Consider the following 16,814-nt stretch of genomic DNA (forward strand, 5'->3'; position numbering starts at 1 on the left):
ATTGCCTATGGGTGAGATCCTCCTGGGAATTTCAGTGGGAGTTGGGTGCCTTAATGCCTTTGAGGATCTGGGACCAAAAGCCTTGTAGGGAGAGAGGGCGAAGCTCCCCTCCCCCAGGCAGTGCAGACAGGTGCATGGGGCTGTTACACTCAGCTGGGCAGGATCCAGCACCTGAGGAGTTGACCTTGGGGGGAGGGGGACTCAGAAAGAGGGTCTAAGCTTATTAAAGGAGGAAGCTGCTGAGCCCCCTTCCTTTCCCTTCCCTTCCCAGGAAGAACAACTCAACTGGGGCACAGCCCAAGAAGGAGGGCTGTGAAACCCTGAATCGAACAGGGGAGTTCTTGTGGGCGGGGGAGCTGGTTAATCAGAATAAGCTAGCTCCCAAAAGAGGGGAACTATTGTTCTTAAAGACTCTGGGTGTAAGTGGATTATTTTTGGAACTGACGGTACCTGCAGGGCTGTCCCATGCCATGAGGGGCTGCTCTGGGACAGCACCCATTTGCAGCTGCAAGAAGGGGTCGGTGCAGCTTTGGGTTGTATATGCAACTCATTAGGCCAGGGACAGGGAGCGGACAGCCTCTGTACCTTGGGCAAGATTAGGAACCTCTTTACTACAAAGAGGTAAACAAACTGGAGGGAGGTAGGGATGTGTGCGCAGCTGTTCCTTTCAATCTGTAGTGGGAAGGCAGGCGGGAGGGGGCTAGGGCTGGTTCTAGGCAGAAGCTCACCAGGGAAGCAGAAGGAGCGAGTGGCTGTCAGGATAATCCCTTTACTCACAGTGCCTTGCTCAGTGTTAGAAGAAAGTGACTCTGGCAGCGATCGTTTTCCACTGTCACACCACATCTGGGGCTTATAAAAATGCCTCTGATGAGTGCAGAGACTATACCAAGGATCCCCTGGGGAGGCCCTGGACTTCTCCACACCCCACCACCCCCAGCTTTCCAGGCTGAACTCTCACTGCCCTGGGTATTTTCCAGCACCAAACTGTGTTTGCCCGGTGCTGCTGCTTCCTCTCCTTGTTTGTGTGCAGCAGCTGGGGAAAGAGACACTTGCCTCAGTCCCTGCCCACCTCGCAGCAGAACATACACACCTGGGGGGCGGGCGGGAGGTTTGGGGCAGCCCTGGTTAAACGCCAGGTAGCACATCCCGGGGCTGGCAGCTTCTCAGTGTAACTTTCAAGGTGGGTTTGAGCCCCTAATTCAGACAAGCATCCAAACCTTTGGGCCATTTAGCTGGACGCAATCTGACCTCTGACTATTTGGATACTTGTCCATAACACTCCTGGGTTCTCCTGACGATATTCCTTCTGGTCGGGCATCGCTGTTGCAATTCAGAACAAAGGTGACTTTTTTTTGCCCATACACTTAGCACATCGAATGGCAGCTTGTTTTATGGCAAATCCCATCTGCTCCGAGATTTGTATAGACATTGCCGTTTCATGCAGTCTTAGGAAGCATCCAGGCAGTGACTGCCGTGATCCTGATATGTCAAGCAAAGCCAGCAATCCCATACGTGAGCAGATTGGAGGTATTTTGTCCCAGACGCTGTTTAAACCTGCCAGATTTTTCCAACATACTGTACCTTCGTACATTTACCAACTCCTCCGAAAATATGATTAACCCTTTATATGCCTCTGGATAGATAGACAGCCAGCCAAGGCGCACTTATGGGGATCCTAAATTCACATGCTGTATGCTTTATCATACCACTGACGTTAGCACGTCTCCTAATGAGATCCATTCCCAGAAATATCACTGCACCTCCCCCCCCCCCCCAGCATACCTTTCAGGCTGGAATATCCAGCTGCACCAGGCAGAGAACATTGTTCTAGGGCACTTTGGAATTTGATAATTATTCTGTATTTGGCTCTTGTTAGTGCAATTTTTAAAAGCCAAAATGAATCTGAGTGTGGCAACAAATTTAAATGAACATTATGCATGCCACGCTTGTCAGAGCAGAAGGAAGAAATTATGGGACGGCTTTCCCATCGGGGTGCAGTTACTAAAGTAAAGCAGGGAACACAGTTGAGCCCACGATTTTTGTGGACACTCATGATTAGGGTCTCCAAAATGGTTGCCCACTCTAACTAGGGCTTACTTAATAACGGAGAGTTCAGGCAGCTTCCCCTTGTGTGCTGCTGCTGTGTTCAAACTTTTACTTTCCTGTAAGTAAGTTTGAGAACATGAAAAAACAATAATAACAGCGAATAAGCACGAGCTTTCCAGTCCTAGCTCAATGTTCGGCATCTTGAATTAACATTCTTCATGTTTGGATGGACTCCCTACCCCTGAAGCTTTTTGGCTGCTCTGTAGAGTGATTACAATGCAGTTTGCACAGCTGGGTAAGCCTGCCTCTGGCCAGATCCATGGCAGGCATCCAGCGGGAGTTAATAGGCAATCTTGCAGGGTCTGTGATTGTACCAGAATCCCACAGGTGACATGAGGTGATCATAAGAATGGGTTACCCTAAGTGGTTGGTCCTACCACTTAACACTTCCCCTGTTTAATTAGCAGGGTTTATCCTCATTATGGGCCAAACTGATTCCTGGTGTGAGTGCAGCACGGAAGACACACCTGTTTACCCCAGGGCTCAATTAACATCACAAGGGTGGGATGGACCGTGAAAATCTACAGCACTAAAAGAAGCTGGGGGAGCTGGGGTGTGGTGGTCCCCTCATTACGTGAAGTTCTGTTCTACACACACATCCACTCTCCACCCTGCTTGCAGGAATATGGCAGGTTCCCTATTGCACGTTATCTCTGACACATTGCACAAAGAGGGGAACATATCCCGTTGTGATATCAATCCGCTGGCTGGTACCAGGCCATCTCTTCTAACTGGTCACCAACAGCTGGTGTTTTCCAATTCCCAACTGCAGAGATCACAGAAGGTGAATTTTGTCGAGTGCCTCTCTGAGTTTCCTCACTCTAATCTGCCACCAGACAACCTATCAGAAAATATATTGCCCGGTATTAGATTTGGGCATGGGTTGAATTATACCTGGTGTAAATCCAGTATATACATGGGATGAATTTGGCCCCATGACACACAATATTGATTAGCATTTTTCTATGTTCCAAGCACTAGCTAACACACACTCAAAGCATCCATCTTAGACAGATGGGTTACTGTTGTTGTCCCTGTTACACAAATGGGGAAACTGAGACAGGGAGAAGTGACTCACCCAAGGCCACACAGTGTGTGAGTGGAAGAGCCGAATTTGAACTCAGGAGCTCTGTGTTCTTGCCTCTAGACCACGCTGCCTTTCAAGACTCTGTCTCACTTTATATGGCTGGCGGTTTCAAAAGGCCACTACACATAGACTTGCATGTTCTGTTCTTTTCTTAGGGAGTCAGCAAGTTTTTAGTCTTTGAAGAACTACAGTTACGTTGTCACTTTTTTCACAGAATCATAGAATCATAGAATATCAGGGTTGGAAGGGACCCCTGAAGGTCATCTAGTCCAACCCCCTGCTCGAAGCAGGACCAATTCTCAGTTAAATCATCCCAGCCAGGGCTTGGTCAAGCCTGACCTTAAAAACCTCTAAGGAAGGAGATTCTACCACCTCCCTAGGTAACGCATTCCAGTGTTTCACCACCCTCTCAGTGAAAAAGTTTTTCCTAAGATCCAATCTAAACCTCCCCCACTGCAACTTGAGACCATTACTCCTCGTTCTGTCATCTGCTACCATTGAGAACAGTCTAGAGCCATCCTCTTTGGAACCCCCTTTCAGGTAGTTGAAAGCAGCTATCAAATCCCCCCTCATTCTTCTCTTCTGCAGACTAAACAATCCCAGCTCCCTCAGCCTCTCCTCATAAGTCATGTGTTCTAGACCCCTAATCATTTTTGTTGCCCTTCGCTGGACTCTCTCCAATTTATCCACATCCTTCTTGTAGTGTGGGGCCCAAAACTGGACACAGTACTCCAGATGAGGCCTCACCAATGTCGAATAGAGGGGAACGATCACGTCCCTCGATCTGCTCGCTATGCCCCTACTTATACATCCTAAAATGCCATTGGCCCTCTTGGCAACAAGGGCACACTGCTGACTCATATACAGCTTCTCGTCCACTGTCACCCCTAGGTCCTTTTCTGCAGAACTGCTGCCTAGCCATTCGGTCCCTAGTCTGTAGCGGTGCATTGGATTCTTCCATCCTAAGTGCAGGACCCTGCACTTATCCTTATTGAACCTCATCAGATTTCTTTTGGCCCAATCCTCCAATTTGTCTAGGTCCTTCTGTATCCTATCCCTCCCCTCCAGCATATCTACCACTCCTCCCAGTTTAGTATCATCCACAAATTTGCTGAGAGTGCAATCCACACCATCCTCCAGATCATTTATGAAGATATTGAACAAAACCGGCCCCAGGACCGACCCTTGGGGCACTCCACTTGATACCGGCTGCCAACTAGACTTGGAGCCATTGATCACTACCCGTTGAGCCCGACAATCTAGCCAGCTTTCTACCCACCTTATAGTGCATTCATCCAGCCCATACTTCCTTAACTTGCTGACAAGAATACTGTGGGAGACCGTGTCAAAAGCTTTGCTAAAGTCAAGAAACAATACATCCACTGCTTTCCCTTCATCCACAGAACCAGTAATCTCATCATAAAAGGCGATTAGATTAGTCAGGCATGACCTTCCCTTGGTGAATCCATGCTGGCTGTTCCTGATCACTTTCCTCTCATGCAAGTGCTTCAGGATTGATTCTTTGAGGACCTGCTCCATGATTTTTCCAGGGACTGAGGTGAGGCTGACTGGCCTGTAGTTCCCAGGATCCTCCTCCTTCCCTTTTTTAAAGATTGGCACTACATTAGCCTTTTTCCAGTCATCCGGGAAACTTTTAATGAAGTGACCCTTCGTGAGAAGCTCTGGCAGACAGCACAGAGTTTGCTTTCTGCTTTATTTGTTCTATATTTAGAGCCAATTCTTAGGACCGAGAATCTTCCCAGGAACCAGGTATATGACTGTGAGCTGGGATTTCGGGTATAGAGGATTGCCTACATGCTGTTTGTGACCACCTCTGTTCCAGGCCTGGTGTAAATAAAGCAAGTTACGCCTGGAGTATATGATACTCTGAGGAACTGACCTTTGTGGTCCAGGAATTCTGCAGGTCATTCAGAAGGGAGGCGACGTTGATGTCAGAAGAGGCAGCAATCTCAAACATTTACACTTAGTTGAGGGCAGAGGCGCTAGCCATGATCATTAACTTTGGACCAGCGGGTTTGGCAATTCACACAAGCTGATCATGAGCCTCCATTGGTTTCAGTTAGAATGTGTCTAACTGGTGTGTTTTGGCAATTTCAACACGTGCTTGCTTTTCAACATTTTTTTCAAGTTGGGAAATTCATCTACACTGACCCTCTCCCCTGAAAAACTTTGTTTTTGACAAATTGGCATTTTCCAATTAAAAAAATATTTCATCAAAAAATTCCCAACCAGCCCTAATCTCATCCACACTAGCCTCTGGAGGTTTGCCTGACCCTACTCCTAATGGCAATATTCCATTTGCTCCTGCCATGTCGTTATAACTGATTCCAAAGGCATCTTCCCACAGGCAATGGGGCTATATTCTGGGATAAATCCCCTCTTTGGCTTTGAGTGCATTTTTATAAATATTGGACATGCTTCCCTGTCATCATAAAATGTCCCAGCAAAGGTTTGAGGGGCAGCTCATCTCCTCTGAACAGGAATGGTTATATTTTAGAGGAGACAGGCAACACCCGATTTTCGTCTGGCTTCCCGGGCTCAGTTAAATGCACTGTGGTGAGTCACTGCTCCTTGTTCTCTGTTGACAAAACTTTCTTTCTCTCTCTTTCCCTTTCGAACACTCACACCCATTCCGCCCTTCTGATGATGATGATCTAGGGCAGTGGTTTTCAACCTTTTTTCATTTGCTGACCCCTAAAAAATTTCGATATGGTGTGTGGACCCCTTTGGTAACCTTAGACATAGTCTGTGAACCCCCAGGAGTTCACAGAACACAGATTGAAAAGCACTGATCCAGATTCTTCCCAGACTCATTCACCTTTCAAGAGGTGCTTGATTTCTCCTGTCTCAGAATGTACTGCTGCCCTTTCGGCCTGAGTGGTTAACCGAGATTCAGGGCCTTGCTGGGTTGTTTCTGTTTAGGTGGAGAAAGGGATTACATTAGTCAGCTATTTCTCTGGTGCGAGCCTGTTTATTTATAATCTACAGAGTCCTGTTTTGCTTAGTAGAAATAATCAGCAACAGGCAGTTTCCTTGCTCAGTTTCCAAGCCTGCTCCTCCAGCCAGCCATGTCCCATAAGGAACTCTGTCCTCTGCTCCCACTTGGGACCACTCTCAATACTGCTTCCCTCTCTGGCTTCTGTTTTTCTGTCTCGCACATGCACAGAACTACAACCAATCCATCCCCTCACCCCTGCATTTGCAACCAGTTCTAGGGAAACCCTGCGACCCACATGGCTTAGCGCTGATCATATCTTGCTGTGTGGCCCAGTGCCTTGGGCAGTGGCCTCCTATTATTTCATGGCCTCAAGGGGCTTAATTGCTCCTTCCATGGAATCTGAAAGAAGGGTGGTTAGCACACCCACTGGTTTTAACCAGCTCTGTAATTGATGGATGCCATTAACATCTTCCAGCATAACAACACCCCCATCTCAGCTCTGCTCATCATTCCAATGGAGTTTAATATGCTAACTCACTGAATGAGTTATTTGAAAGGAAGAAATGACAAATGATACCAGGTTAGCTGTTTACATATATTTCCATGTGTTTTTCTGTCTGGCCATTTCACAGATCAATGTTACTCCCATTCAAATCGCTTTGGAACTTTTCTCTCCCTCCCTCCCCCACAACCCTGCAATTTCCATTCAGCTAAGTAGGCAAAGCACGTTCAATGGGCTCCTGAAGTGTGTCTGTTGTTTCTGTGAAGTCTGCTTATTGGGACAGGCTTTGCTCATTCTGTTCTAATGGGGAATTCATCAGGGTCACAACGCTTCCAGCCTCCACAGAAGCTACCAAAGGGATCTTTTCCAGCTCTGTCTCCTCTGGTTCTGCAGGAAGGGTTGAAGGAATCAGTTGGAGGATGAGTATGAGATGGGGACAGTGAGTGAGCCTCTGGAGAACAGGTGAAGGAACTTCCCACCGTGTTGCACTTCAGATTTGAGTTCTGGGGATCAGCAAAGATACATGGCATAACACTCAGCCATTGACTCTCCAAGAGACAGCAGGATGTGGCTTCCCCACTTCTGAAGGTGGGAAAAAGAGGAGAAGGAGACCAGGAGCCTTAACCCCTCCCTGCTCCACCTCAGTGTGTTCCTGCTCCTTTGCCTAGCCTATACTCTGAGGCACAGTAGAAATGAAGCCACTGCTAGAAGGAGCATGAGTCAGTGGAGACTCCAGGACGCTATCATCAGACACAGAGGTGTGGGTGGGGTTGCCAGAGGGATGGAAGCATGAGGAGCAGCAAAACACCACACCCATGGAGTTTGGTTTGATTAGCTGGTGTCACACATCTCTCCTTGCCTTTGATGGGAAACTCTGTCAGGGTATTTAATTGAATCTGGTGCCTTTTAAAAGAGTTGGGGTTTGCCTGTTTTCTTTGAAATATAATTATCACTGCTGGTGAAGCCAAGAATGCTCTTAACCCTTTGCTGAGATGCTCTCCCATGGTAGGGGAACTTTCCCCAAAGTTTATAAAAACTTCACCAGAGCAGCACAGGCCAGGAGAGGAGATGTCATGACAAAAGTGTGCACTGCAGGGGTAGTGCCATGAACTGAGAGATGGGAGCTGTGATAGATGGAGGTGAAACCCCCAGGAAGCCCCTCTCATCCAGATCCCAGACAATCTGTCCACACCATGGAACCCAGACTTTATCTGGACACTGGCTGTCTGACGCAGGGTAAGAGCAGGTAGGGTTTTAGACAGAAGAACCTTATTCAACAGAACTTGAATCTTTCTGTGCCCTTGTCAGCCAGCAGAGAAAGTGGTTAATGCTGGCTCCTTGCATTCTCTGGTGCAGCATGTGAATGCCTTTTAGAGCCATTAAGAAGAGGAATACAACAGTGTTTTGTCATACGCCCCTCCTGAAATGTTCTCGTGGGTTCATCTGAACCCAAGGCATAGCGAGGAGAATGGGGAATGGGTGTTGCTAGCCTGGGGATGTTTGTGTTGTGTCCCAGAGGATCTTTGAGCAGGGCAGGGCTGTGAAGAAGGGATGGTTGGGTGTGCTGCATTCTCGGGGGTGCATGGTACTGGTGCTCGCAATGAGGCCCGTGTCGCTGGGTAGAGGGGTAGGGGGGTGTGTGATGGTGCTTGCCCTAACCTTCCATTTCCTTATTTTAAAAGTGTGTGTGAGGCACGTTGATGTCTTGACCAGCCTTAGTGGGCACCCAGCTCTGGTTTTATGGATTCATTTATACTGAACAAGGAAACAGCACAAATCTCTTCCGTGTTCTCTGCTAATTTCCAAATGTCCTCAGCAGGAACGACGGAAGCTGAAGGTCTCTGGCTCGGTAAATGAATCCGACTCTGCCCCATTGGCGCTGGGAGTGAAAACCAGGGCAGGACATATCTGAATCGGCTTCCTGTGTCTGTCAAAATGTACCCCGAGGGAGTCAAGGCCGGGCATATTTTAATGGGTTTTCCATACACATCAAAACAGACGCTGAAATCCAGAGGGCCAGCACATTTTGAGGAGCTGCCCATTACCATCAAGCATGTACCGCTCCATTATGTGGCCAGAAGCTGAGATGGCACACAGGTCCATCTTGATGCCATGCACATTTTGACATGATAGTGTCTACAATGGCTTTATGCCAAATACCAATTTGGCCTCTGTGAAGGCATGAAACTTGAGTAGGGGAAGCATCAGCTACACTTGTACTTAACCACAGCTGCCCTCCCTTGCGTCTCTTGGCTGGCAATAAACAAGAGCAGCTCACAAGAACATCTTACAACTTGCTGTACTGATGGAGACACCATTTGTAAAGGAGCTCTCCCAACTATTCCCATATCACCAAGAGACCATCATCTGCAGTCTCTGATGCAAAGCTGCAGGTTAGATGCGGTTTCTAAGAGCCACAAGTTACTCACCATGATGAACTCTTCTTCTTTCGCCTTCTCTTCTGGACACCATCTTGATTTTTTCCTGGAAGAATTGTCTCTGTCTGTCCATCTGTCTAACAAGCCTAGGCATTTGCATCCTGCCCATCACCATGGTATTGGAGTCCATTGGGTCTTGAGCTTCTAGTGGGAGACAAGCAGGAATTCCCTCCCCATTCTCCAAGATGTTATGCCCCATGTGCACAGACACATTGCCGGTACCTCAGCATCTCCTAGGAAGCCCTGCTTCAATTCCAGGAAGGGCATGAAGTTAAGATCTCTCTACAGTTCCCATCCCACCTCTAGGATGGTATGAACACAAACTTTGACACCCAAAATATCTCTCCTCCCAACTCTGAGTAAAAAGGAAGGGGATAGAAAGAGTACTTGTGCAGTCAAACTATAACATATGGAGAAGAGGAATTACAGGCAAAAGTCACATTCCTCTCCAAAGAATTGCTATTCACTGGGTTGCTGGAGACTGAGAACTCAAGGGGCATCAACATGGAAAGACAGACCATTGTACTGGAAACTGCTAAAAAAAATCTCTGGTCATGTCCTTCCACTTGCACTGGGGGACTTAGATAGCCCCGGCTGGTAAGTCCCAACCTTTAATGGAGCATTCATGCTGCCATGGGGAAGGTGAGCAAGATCAGTTCAAGGAGATACAGTCATTCATATTAGTGTAAGCGGAGTCAGAATGAGCTCCACCCTGACATCTGGTGGTGAATTGTGGCAAGTTGTGGAAAATAACTTCAGGGGCCGATCTCATTTGCACAGGCACAACGACCCCGCCTAGAATGAGGCCATAGCTGCCCAATGGTCACTTTGGCTGTTGTGGGATCCTCAGTGTCTGTTATTGGGGCGGGAAGAATAAATTGTTATTACCCTGATTATGGGAACTGTGCTTGGAACTGTACTGGGCCTTTTGTTATGATGGAGGGACTCGCCATCAACTGAGTAGCACTCGCTAGGCAAGGGACATGGGTTCCAAAACTCTGAATTGAGAGAGGCTTGAGATAGGTATTAGTAGCTGGTGGTGTGGGCCCCTTTGTGAGGGCTTCCAACACCAATGGCACCTCTGTCTCTCTCTACCGTGGAATGTCAGAGCTAATTTTGGGTCTATTAAGAGTCTTGCTACAGGTACTGTGCTGTATTCACTTTGGCCTTATGGTGCACCAGCACTAAGGCTCCCACTACTATGAGCGGAAATCACTGAGAGCTGGAATCACTGAGCACTGTGTCAAGTAGTGGGGAGCCGGAAGATCTAGAGTGCAGCGGTGCTGTTCGTGGATAGGCTGGCGGAGCCGTTTGTGAGATGACGGAGCTGTGCAGCACGGAGCCGTTTGTGAGATGGTGGAGTGGAGCCCTGTGGGGCAGTCAGCTTCAGGTCACGTAAGGTGCCCCTTGCCTCTTTTCCCCCCACACACAGGCACATTTTTAGCCAGACTGGAGAGTAACACTTTGCAGATGAACTTTTGAACTCTGGGGCTGGACTTTTTGGACTTTGGGTGATTTGTGGATTGCTGGACTCAAGAGACGTTTGGGTTCTGGGACTCAAGAACCCCAGGGAAAGGATGTGGCCCAATTTGCTGGGGTGGGTCTTTGCTCATGGTTTGGTTAATGAACACTAGTTGTGGTGTTTCCCCAATTTAATGCTGATGTCGTTTACCTCATGTTATTAAAGATTCTCTGCTACACCGAGACTCCGTGCTTGCGAGAGGGGAAGTATTGCCTCCTTGAGGCGCCCAGGGGGTGTGTAAGATTTTCCCAGGTCACTGGGTGGGGGCTCGAGCCAGTTTTGCATTTGCTTTGCTGAGAGGGAACCCCTGTGTACTGAACCCGGCCCTTGCTGCTATCAACTTGGCCTGGCAGAAGGGTTACATTAGTATGATTGGTTTTATCCTAAATAGCTCTCAGAGCTTCTCGAGGGTGCCCAGCATCATGCAGGGTTGGGCCCTAAGTCAACACTGGGCTAAACCTGTCCCACAAAGTGGCCCAGCAGACTGGAGCACAAGGCTGAGTTGCTGGGTTGCCCAGGAGGTGCAGACCCAAAGGCAACAGCATCTCCCAAAAGCTGGCTGGCTCGAGAGAAGATGCTGATGGGATTTCATCATGTCTGGCTGAGCAGAGAACTGGGCACAGCTCCCAGGCTTCACAAGGAGATGAAGAGTCGGAGCATCACCTGAGTTCTGGCAGTTCAATGGTGCGGCACCATCACAAAGCTGTCTTCAAGATGGATTAGCTGGGCAAAGCAGCATCTCTCCTGTGCACGGGGATCTCCAGGTGCCACAAAATCTCCTGGGTCACCCCATCACTGCAGCTGTCGCAGGGCGCACAACTGGGGGAAGGGGACAGAACCAAGATCCTGGAATCTCACGACACTGGAAACAGCTTCTTGGGGTCACAGGCCATTGGAATGAGTTAGACCTGCCCTTTAGCTCCTCTAAACTAAACGAGGCACCGGCTCCGGGCAGAATACGTGCAAGATTAGGACAGCAGGACCGTCGCTTATGGTCAGCTTTCCCCCTGCTGCGGAGACTGACTGCAGAGTCTGGCCGAAAGAGGCTGGTAACACAGGTGCTTTGCTGGCTCGGTGCCTTTAACGTGCAGCGTGACGAATATGTTCCACACTCACAGTCCTGACAATCAGGAATGTCCAGGTTTGGCTGCCCATGTGCGCCATGATGAGCACTCAGCCCACATAACTACTCCATTATTCACCAAATCAAGGGTGTGACTTCTCCTCCAACTTATCCTGGAAACTTGTTGTGGAGGAAACATTGCTCACAGCTTGGCATTCCCACTGAGAGCTTTGCTTCCGGTTGCCGGAGTTGTGAGTGACTATTTCGGGTGAGTCACAATGAAGGTGGGTTCTCCGACACCCTATATATAGTGGGGCTCTGTGTGTGGGGTTTCCTGAGGGAGCAGAGCACCAAGAGCCCACTGCAGACCAGACAGCCACATCCGCCATGAAGATAACAGGGGCCGTTCTGCTCTTCGCTCTGGCACTTTGCTGCTTCTACTCAGGTGAGTCACTTTGGCTGTAGCCTGTGCTGAGCCCTGCCCTCTCCCCGAAAGGATGGGGCCAGCCTCACTCTCATCCCTATAGGGGTTCGCACACCCCCACAGTGGCTGATTCCAGGAGCAGCTGGTTTATTTCTGAGATGTCACTGCACAGCCTGGACATTGAGCAGCAGGCTGATTCCAGGAGCGCTGACCTCCCTGCACGGATCCAAGAGCTCAGAAGGGCTGTTCCCGGGCTTCCCTCTGGGCTGGGATCTCACTGACTCTGCCAGAAACCGAGGCAGCTCAAAAGATTCACAGCCCCTAGAAAACAAACATCCATGGAATCCCCTTTCTTTTGGAATTTCTTCTCATCCACGGTTCTAGTTGTTTTCTGATTATTTTGTTGGGGACAAGGGGGTTGGTTGGCAGTAAAATTCTTGATTTAGTTGCTTACATAATTTTAATTCCTGTCATTGTTTATTATGAAACTCCACAAAGAGGCCATTAGGTAGGGTGACCAGATGTACCAACTTTATAGGGATACTCCCAATATTCGCGGCTTTTTATTATGTAGGCGCCTATTTCCCCTCCCCTTCCCCCCAGTTTTTCACAATTTTTATCTACTTACCCTACCATCAGGAGTCAAAAATTCCCACCCTGGATCAGACCAGGCACCCTTCTACCCAATCTCTGTTTCCAACACTAGCCTGTGCCAGTGTATTTAGAGCGATGTACAAGGCCCTCAGCAGTTCTGAGGGAAGCTTCCCACAGGAAAAATTTCTTCTTACCTTGTATTACGTAGGAGTTGCTTTATGCCCTGAATTAATCCAGTTCAACGATACTTTATTAGCATGACAAGATCTATGGCATTGCCAAAGTAGAAAGCGGAGGATTTAGATCCTCTCCAAACATTTGTTTTTTTGGGGTTAATTCCCTACCTTGTAATGCTGGATGATCCCGTTATCCATAGCTCCTTAATACAGATAATCTTCACCTGGGGGGCTGAGATCTTAGTCAATTGGATAGAGTTTCGTTAACAAACAGAGTCAGACCTGTTCAGAATGAAACGTCTCATTAGAATTGAGTAATTGTTAATGTAATTCTGTGCTATGGCTTAACTCTGAAGAGACACTCAAATAATGGAGGTTTCAGAGTAGCAGCCGCGTTAGTCTGTATTCGCAAAAAGAACAGGAGGACTTGTGGCACCTTAGAGACTAACCAATTTATTTGAGCATAAGCTTTCATGAGCTACAGCTCACTTCATTGGATACGGAGCGAGAGAGAGTCAAAAGCTGCTGAGGTTTTTATGGATGCCCGTGAGATCCTGGATCCTGCAAAATAGCTGCTGAGACACAACCGTTAGTGTTCTGGTATTTTTCAGACAGTGTCAATGAACGGACCAGACACTCTTTCATGGCAGAGTGTGCAGTGTTATGGTCACACCATCCAAACGGATGTTAGAGTAAAATGTAAAACTCTCTTTCTGGATGCTTGTAATGTACTACGACATGAAGTTCCTGGAAAAGTAAGAAACTCCCCAGCCTCCCGCAAAGGTGAGGGTGAGATCCTGTAGAGGAGACACCTGTCTAGAGTAGGATCACTCTGGAACGTCCCAAGAATGTTTGCCTCTTCCTCCGTTCCTCCTTTGCGACGTCACTTCAGTTAACACAGGTATACAAGAGCTGGCATCCCTAGTCGCACAACCCCATACCAGAACATTTGAAAAGGCTCTGTATCAAAGTAAAGAGAGAGACTTGGTCAGAACTCGGGACATCAATAACCCCAGCACCAGGATGGGCGAGAGAATCTGAAACAGTCTCATTCTGTCTGTATGTTTTGTTCCAGATGCTGCTGGCCAGGCTGGTAAGGTAAGTCGAACTCTCCCTGTTCATTAATAATCACTTTCCCCAGTCTCTGGCTTGTAACATCACAGGGACCATGATCTCTGGGTTAGAAACATGCTAGAACTCATGACTCAAAGCAGAAGCAGAGTCTACCTCGTGCCCGAGCCAGGGGGGAGTGAATCTCTGGGGCTGAGAATCCCTGGGTACATCTACACTGGAACAAAAGATCCAGGGCCTGGCCATGGCTGGACCGGCTGAGCTGACATGGGCTCAGGGGGCTTGGGCTGCAAGCATGAGGTTTTTTATTTATGAGCATCTGCTGCCTGTGGAGATGCTCTTTCACTCACATTCTATATGATGTAGGTTCAGAAGCGTCTCTTAGACCAGCCTATACCCCTATGTTCACCCCTTTAAGAAGACTCTGATAAATTTTGTACAAAGTATGCAGTGTAAGGGATCATTTGAAAACTCATAATGTGCTGAACATTATTGTCCTGTTAAGTCTGTGAGACACCATGGTATGTAAAGTTATAAGATTCTACTGTATAAGACATGTCCCCAGTCTGGGGAAACAGTCATAAGCCAGAGACAAAAGACAAACTAACACCTCAGCCAGGTCTCCACATAATCAAACGGACCATCACGTGGTTAAGGGGCCATTCTTTGGCAGCAAAAAAGCTGTGAGCGAGAAATTTACTTGTTGGCAAAGGAACAGCTGGAGGTTCCCATCCCCACAAACTTTCTGTCGCATGAACCCTAGCTGGAGATGATGCTCAAAGAAGAGGGAAAAATATAAGAATGGGGAACAAACTCCCCAAGTTACTCCTCCCTTTCTCTCTGCCCATGACATCAACAACACCTGAAAGACAAGGAAAGAAACACTGGACTGAGGGAGGGGTCCTGGCGGAAATTACAGCCAGTAAGACTGCTGAAGCATTTGGTGAGAGAGACCTTTTGCTTTGAGTTCACTTAGCTTGATAAGTCAGGCATTAGTGGTGTTTTGCTTTTATTTTCTTGTAGCCAATCCTGACTTTGATGCCTCCTGACTTGTAATCACTTAAAATCTATCTTTCTGTAGTTAAGCATCTTGTTTTATCTAAACCAGTGTGTTTGGATTGAAGTGTTTGGAAAACTCCATTTGCGACAATAGGATTTGTGCATTTCATTTTCTATTAATAAAATGACAGACTTTATAGGAGCTTATATGGTCCAGGAGGGTGCTGGGCAGTACAAGATGCACACTTCTGGGGGAAAGTCTGGGACTGGAAATTTGCTGCTCTTCCCCTGCAGTGTAATTCAAGAGGGGCTTGCCAAAGGACTCATACCGTACAGCTCGGAGTAATTTACATGCTGGAAGCTGTGTGTGAGTAGGAACAGGAGTGGTTGCTTTCATAGCAAAGCAGAGTAAAAGGCACTCCAGGGTGGAGGATTGAGGGGACACAGCTGTTCATCAATCCAGATTGTACCCTGGGTAATGTCAGATTAGCATCTGATGCCTACGGAGATGCCCCTTTGATCACACACCATGTGATGTGGGTTCAGAAACATCTCTTACACCAGGGAGACGGGCCCGGCTCCTCCTGGCAGCGAGAGGGGAATTGGGAAGTCAGTTAATCAGAACGTCAGTAGAGACTAGGGACAGGATTAGGTACTGTGAGCTCTGGGGGGGCAGGGACTGTCCCTTCCTCTCTATTCAGAGAATGCCCAGCCCCATGGGAGAGTGGGGGCATCGCGGCACTACTGAAATGCAGACAATAACTGTAATAGCAATTCTAATGTTCCTTGTAGGGTTTCTGCAGTGAGTACAAGAAGCCTCCGGAAAAATGCACCTTAGAGTACAACCCGGTCTGTGGCACTGATGGCAAGACATATGGAAACAAATGTGTCTTTTGTGGAGCAGTCTAGTAAGTATCAGAATAAAGGGCCCACTAACAAAAACTAAAATACAATTGTGAGGTAATTCAAGGCCCTGCCTGCGCCCATATCTTTACCTCGTAGAGGCTGGGTCGACTTCCTCAGTGTAATTTTTCCTGTCAGCAAATAAGCTCTGGTGAATTTGACCTCCTGGGGCCTTGACAGATGCTTTGCTCTCTTTGGCCATCCGGTTGCAGCACTGAGTTCTGTGTCTCTCTCTTTCCCTCTAGTGAAAACCTTGGAAGTCTTTGCTTTCAGCATTATGGAGAATGCAAGTCGCACAATGAGGACAAGGAAAGAGAAGACCTTTAGCATTTGGTTCCCATGAGCAGATCCCTGCACGGAGTCACGTTCTCGTCTCATCCATCGGTTCCAGGCCTCTAAGAGCATCGCTGACTCCCCACCTGTCTATGCAATAAAGCAAACTCAGCAGAATTTGTGACCTCTGTGGGGTTTTTTCCCCCTTTCCAAGGAGGGACTCTGCTCTCCCGTGTCTCACACAAGCTCTCCCCAGCTTACAGACCAGAGTTAATGAGAACACAAAGTGCAGTAACCAGTCACAGGCTTTAAGGGAGCCACAGACTGGCAAGTATTATATCTCCTCCTGCCATGGCTTTTCCTACAAGATAAATCGATACACAAACCCCGGACACGTTCCCTGTGTCTGACTCCCTTCCAGGCCTGAGTGCTCTCCATGGACCACAACATGAGACCGTGAGCAAAGCCCACGTAAAAGGCCTTGACCTGGGAGAACAGCAAGGGATGGGAGGATACAGGATCCCCAACCCAGACATAGCGCCCAGGGGGCTACTTGTCGGGGTGGGAGGTGTAAAGGGCTTGTGAGCATGTGGATCCATGCTGTGCGTCACACCCCACACACCAACAAACCCTTGATCCTTCCGAAACTGCCCCCCCAGAGACCCACGAGCTGCCCAGCCTGTCCGTCTCCTCCATG

The 16,814-nt window shown here is 48.2% G+C and overlaps 1 protein-coding gene across 1 annotated transcript; it reads left to right on the forward strand.

The window, feature by feature from the left end:
* Positions 1-8,405: 8,405 nt before the first annotated feature.
* On the forward strand, positions 8,406-16,294 carry LOC142072932 (ovomucoid-like). Its single transcript, XM_075131226.1, has 4 exons — positions 8,406-12,122; positions 13,947-13,969; positions 15,734-15,849; positions 16,090-16,294. Exons 1-4 carry the CDS (start codon positions 12,065-12,067, stop codon positions 16,169-16,171), a joined length of 279 nt encoding a protein of 92 aa, XP_074987327.1. The 5' UTR covers positions 8,406-12,064; the 3' UTR covers positions 16,172-16,294.
* The last annotated feature ends 520 nt before the right edge of the window (positions 16,295-16,814 follow it).

Source organism: Caretta caretta, chromosome 8 (genome assembly GCF_965140235.1).
Source record: "Caretta caretta isolate rCarCar2 chromosome 8, rCarCar1.hap1, whole genome shotgun sequence".
Lineage (NCBI taxonomy): Eukaryota > Metazoa > Chordata > Testudines > Cheloniidae > Caretta > Caretta caretta.

Excerpts from the sequence above, each read along its gene's own strand:
- LOC142072932 (XM_075131226.1), top strand. The coding sequence starts at position 12,065 with ATGAAGATAACAGGGGCCGTTCTGCTCTTCGCTCTGGCACTTTGCTGC. Across the intron at positions 12,123-13,946 it reads ACTTTGCTGCTTCTACTCAG|ATGCTGCTGGCCAGGCTGGT; the intron begins GTGAGTCACTTT and ends GTTTTGTTCCAG. Across the intron at positions 15,850-16,089 it reads GTCTTTTGTGGAGCAGTCTA|TGAAAACCTTGGAAGTCTTT; the intron begins GTAAGTATCAGA and ends CTTTCCCTCTAG.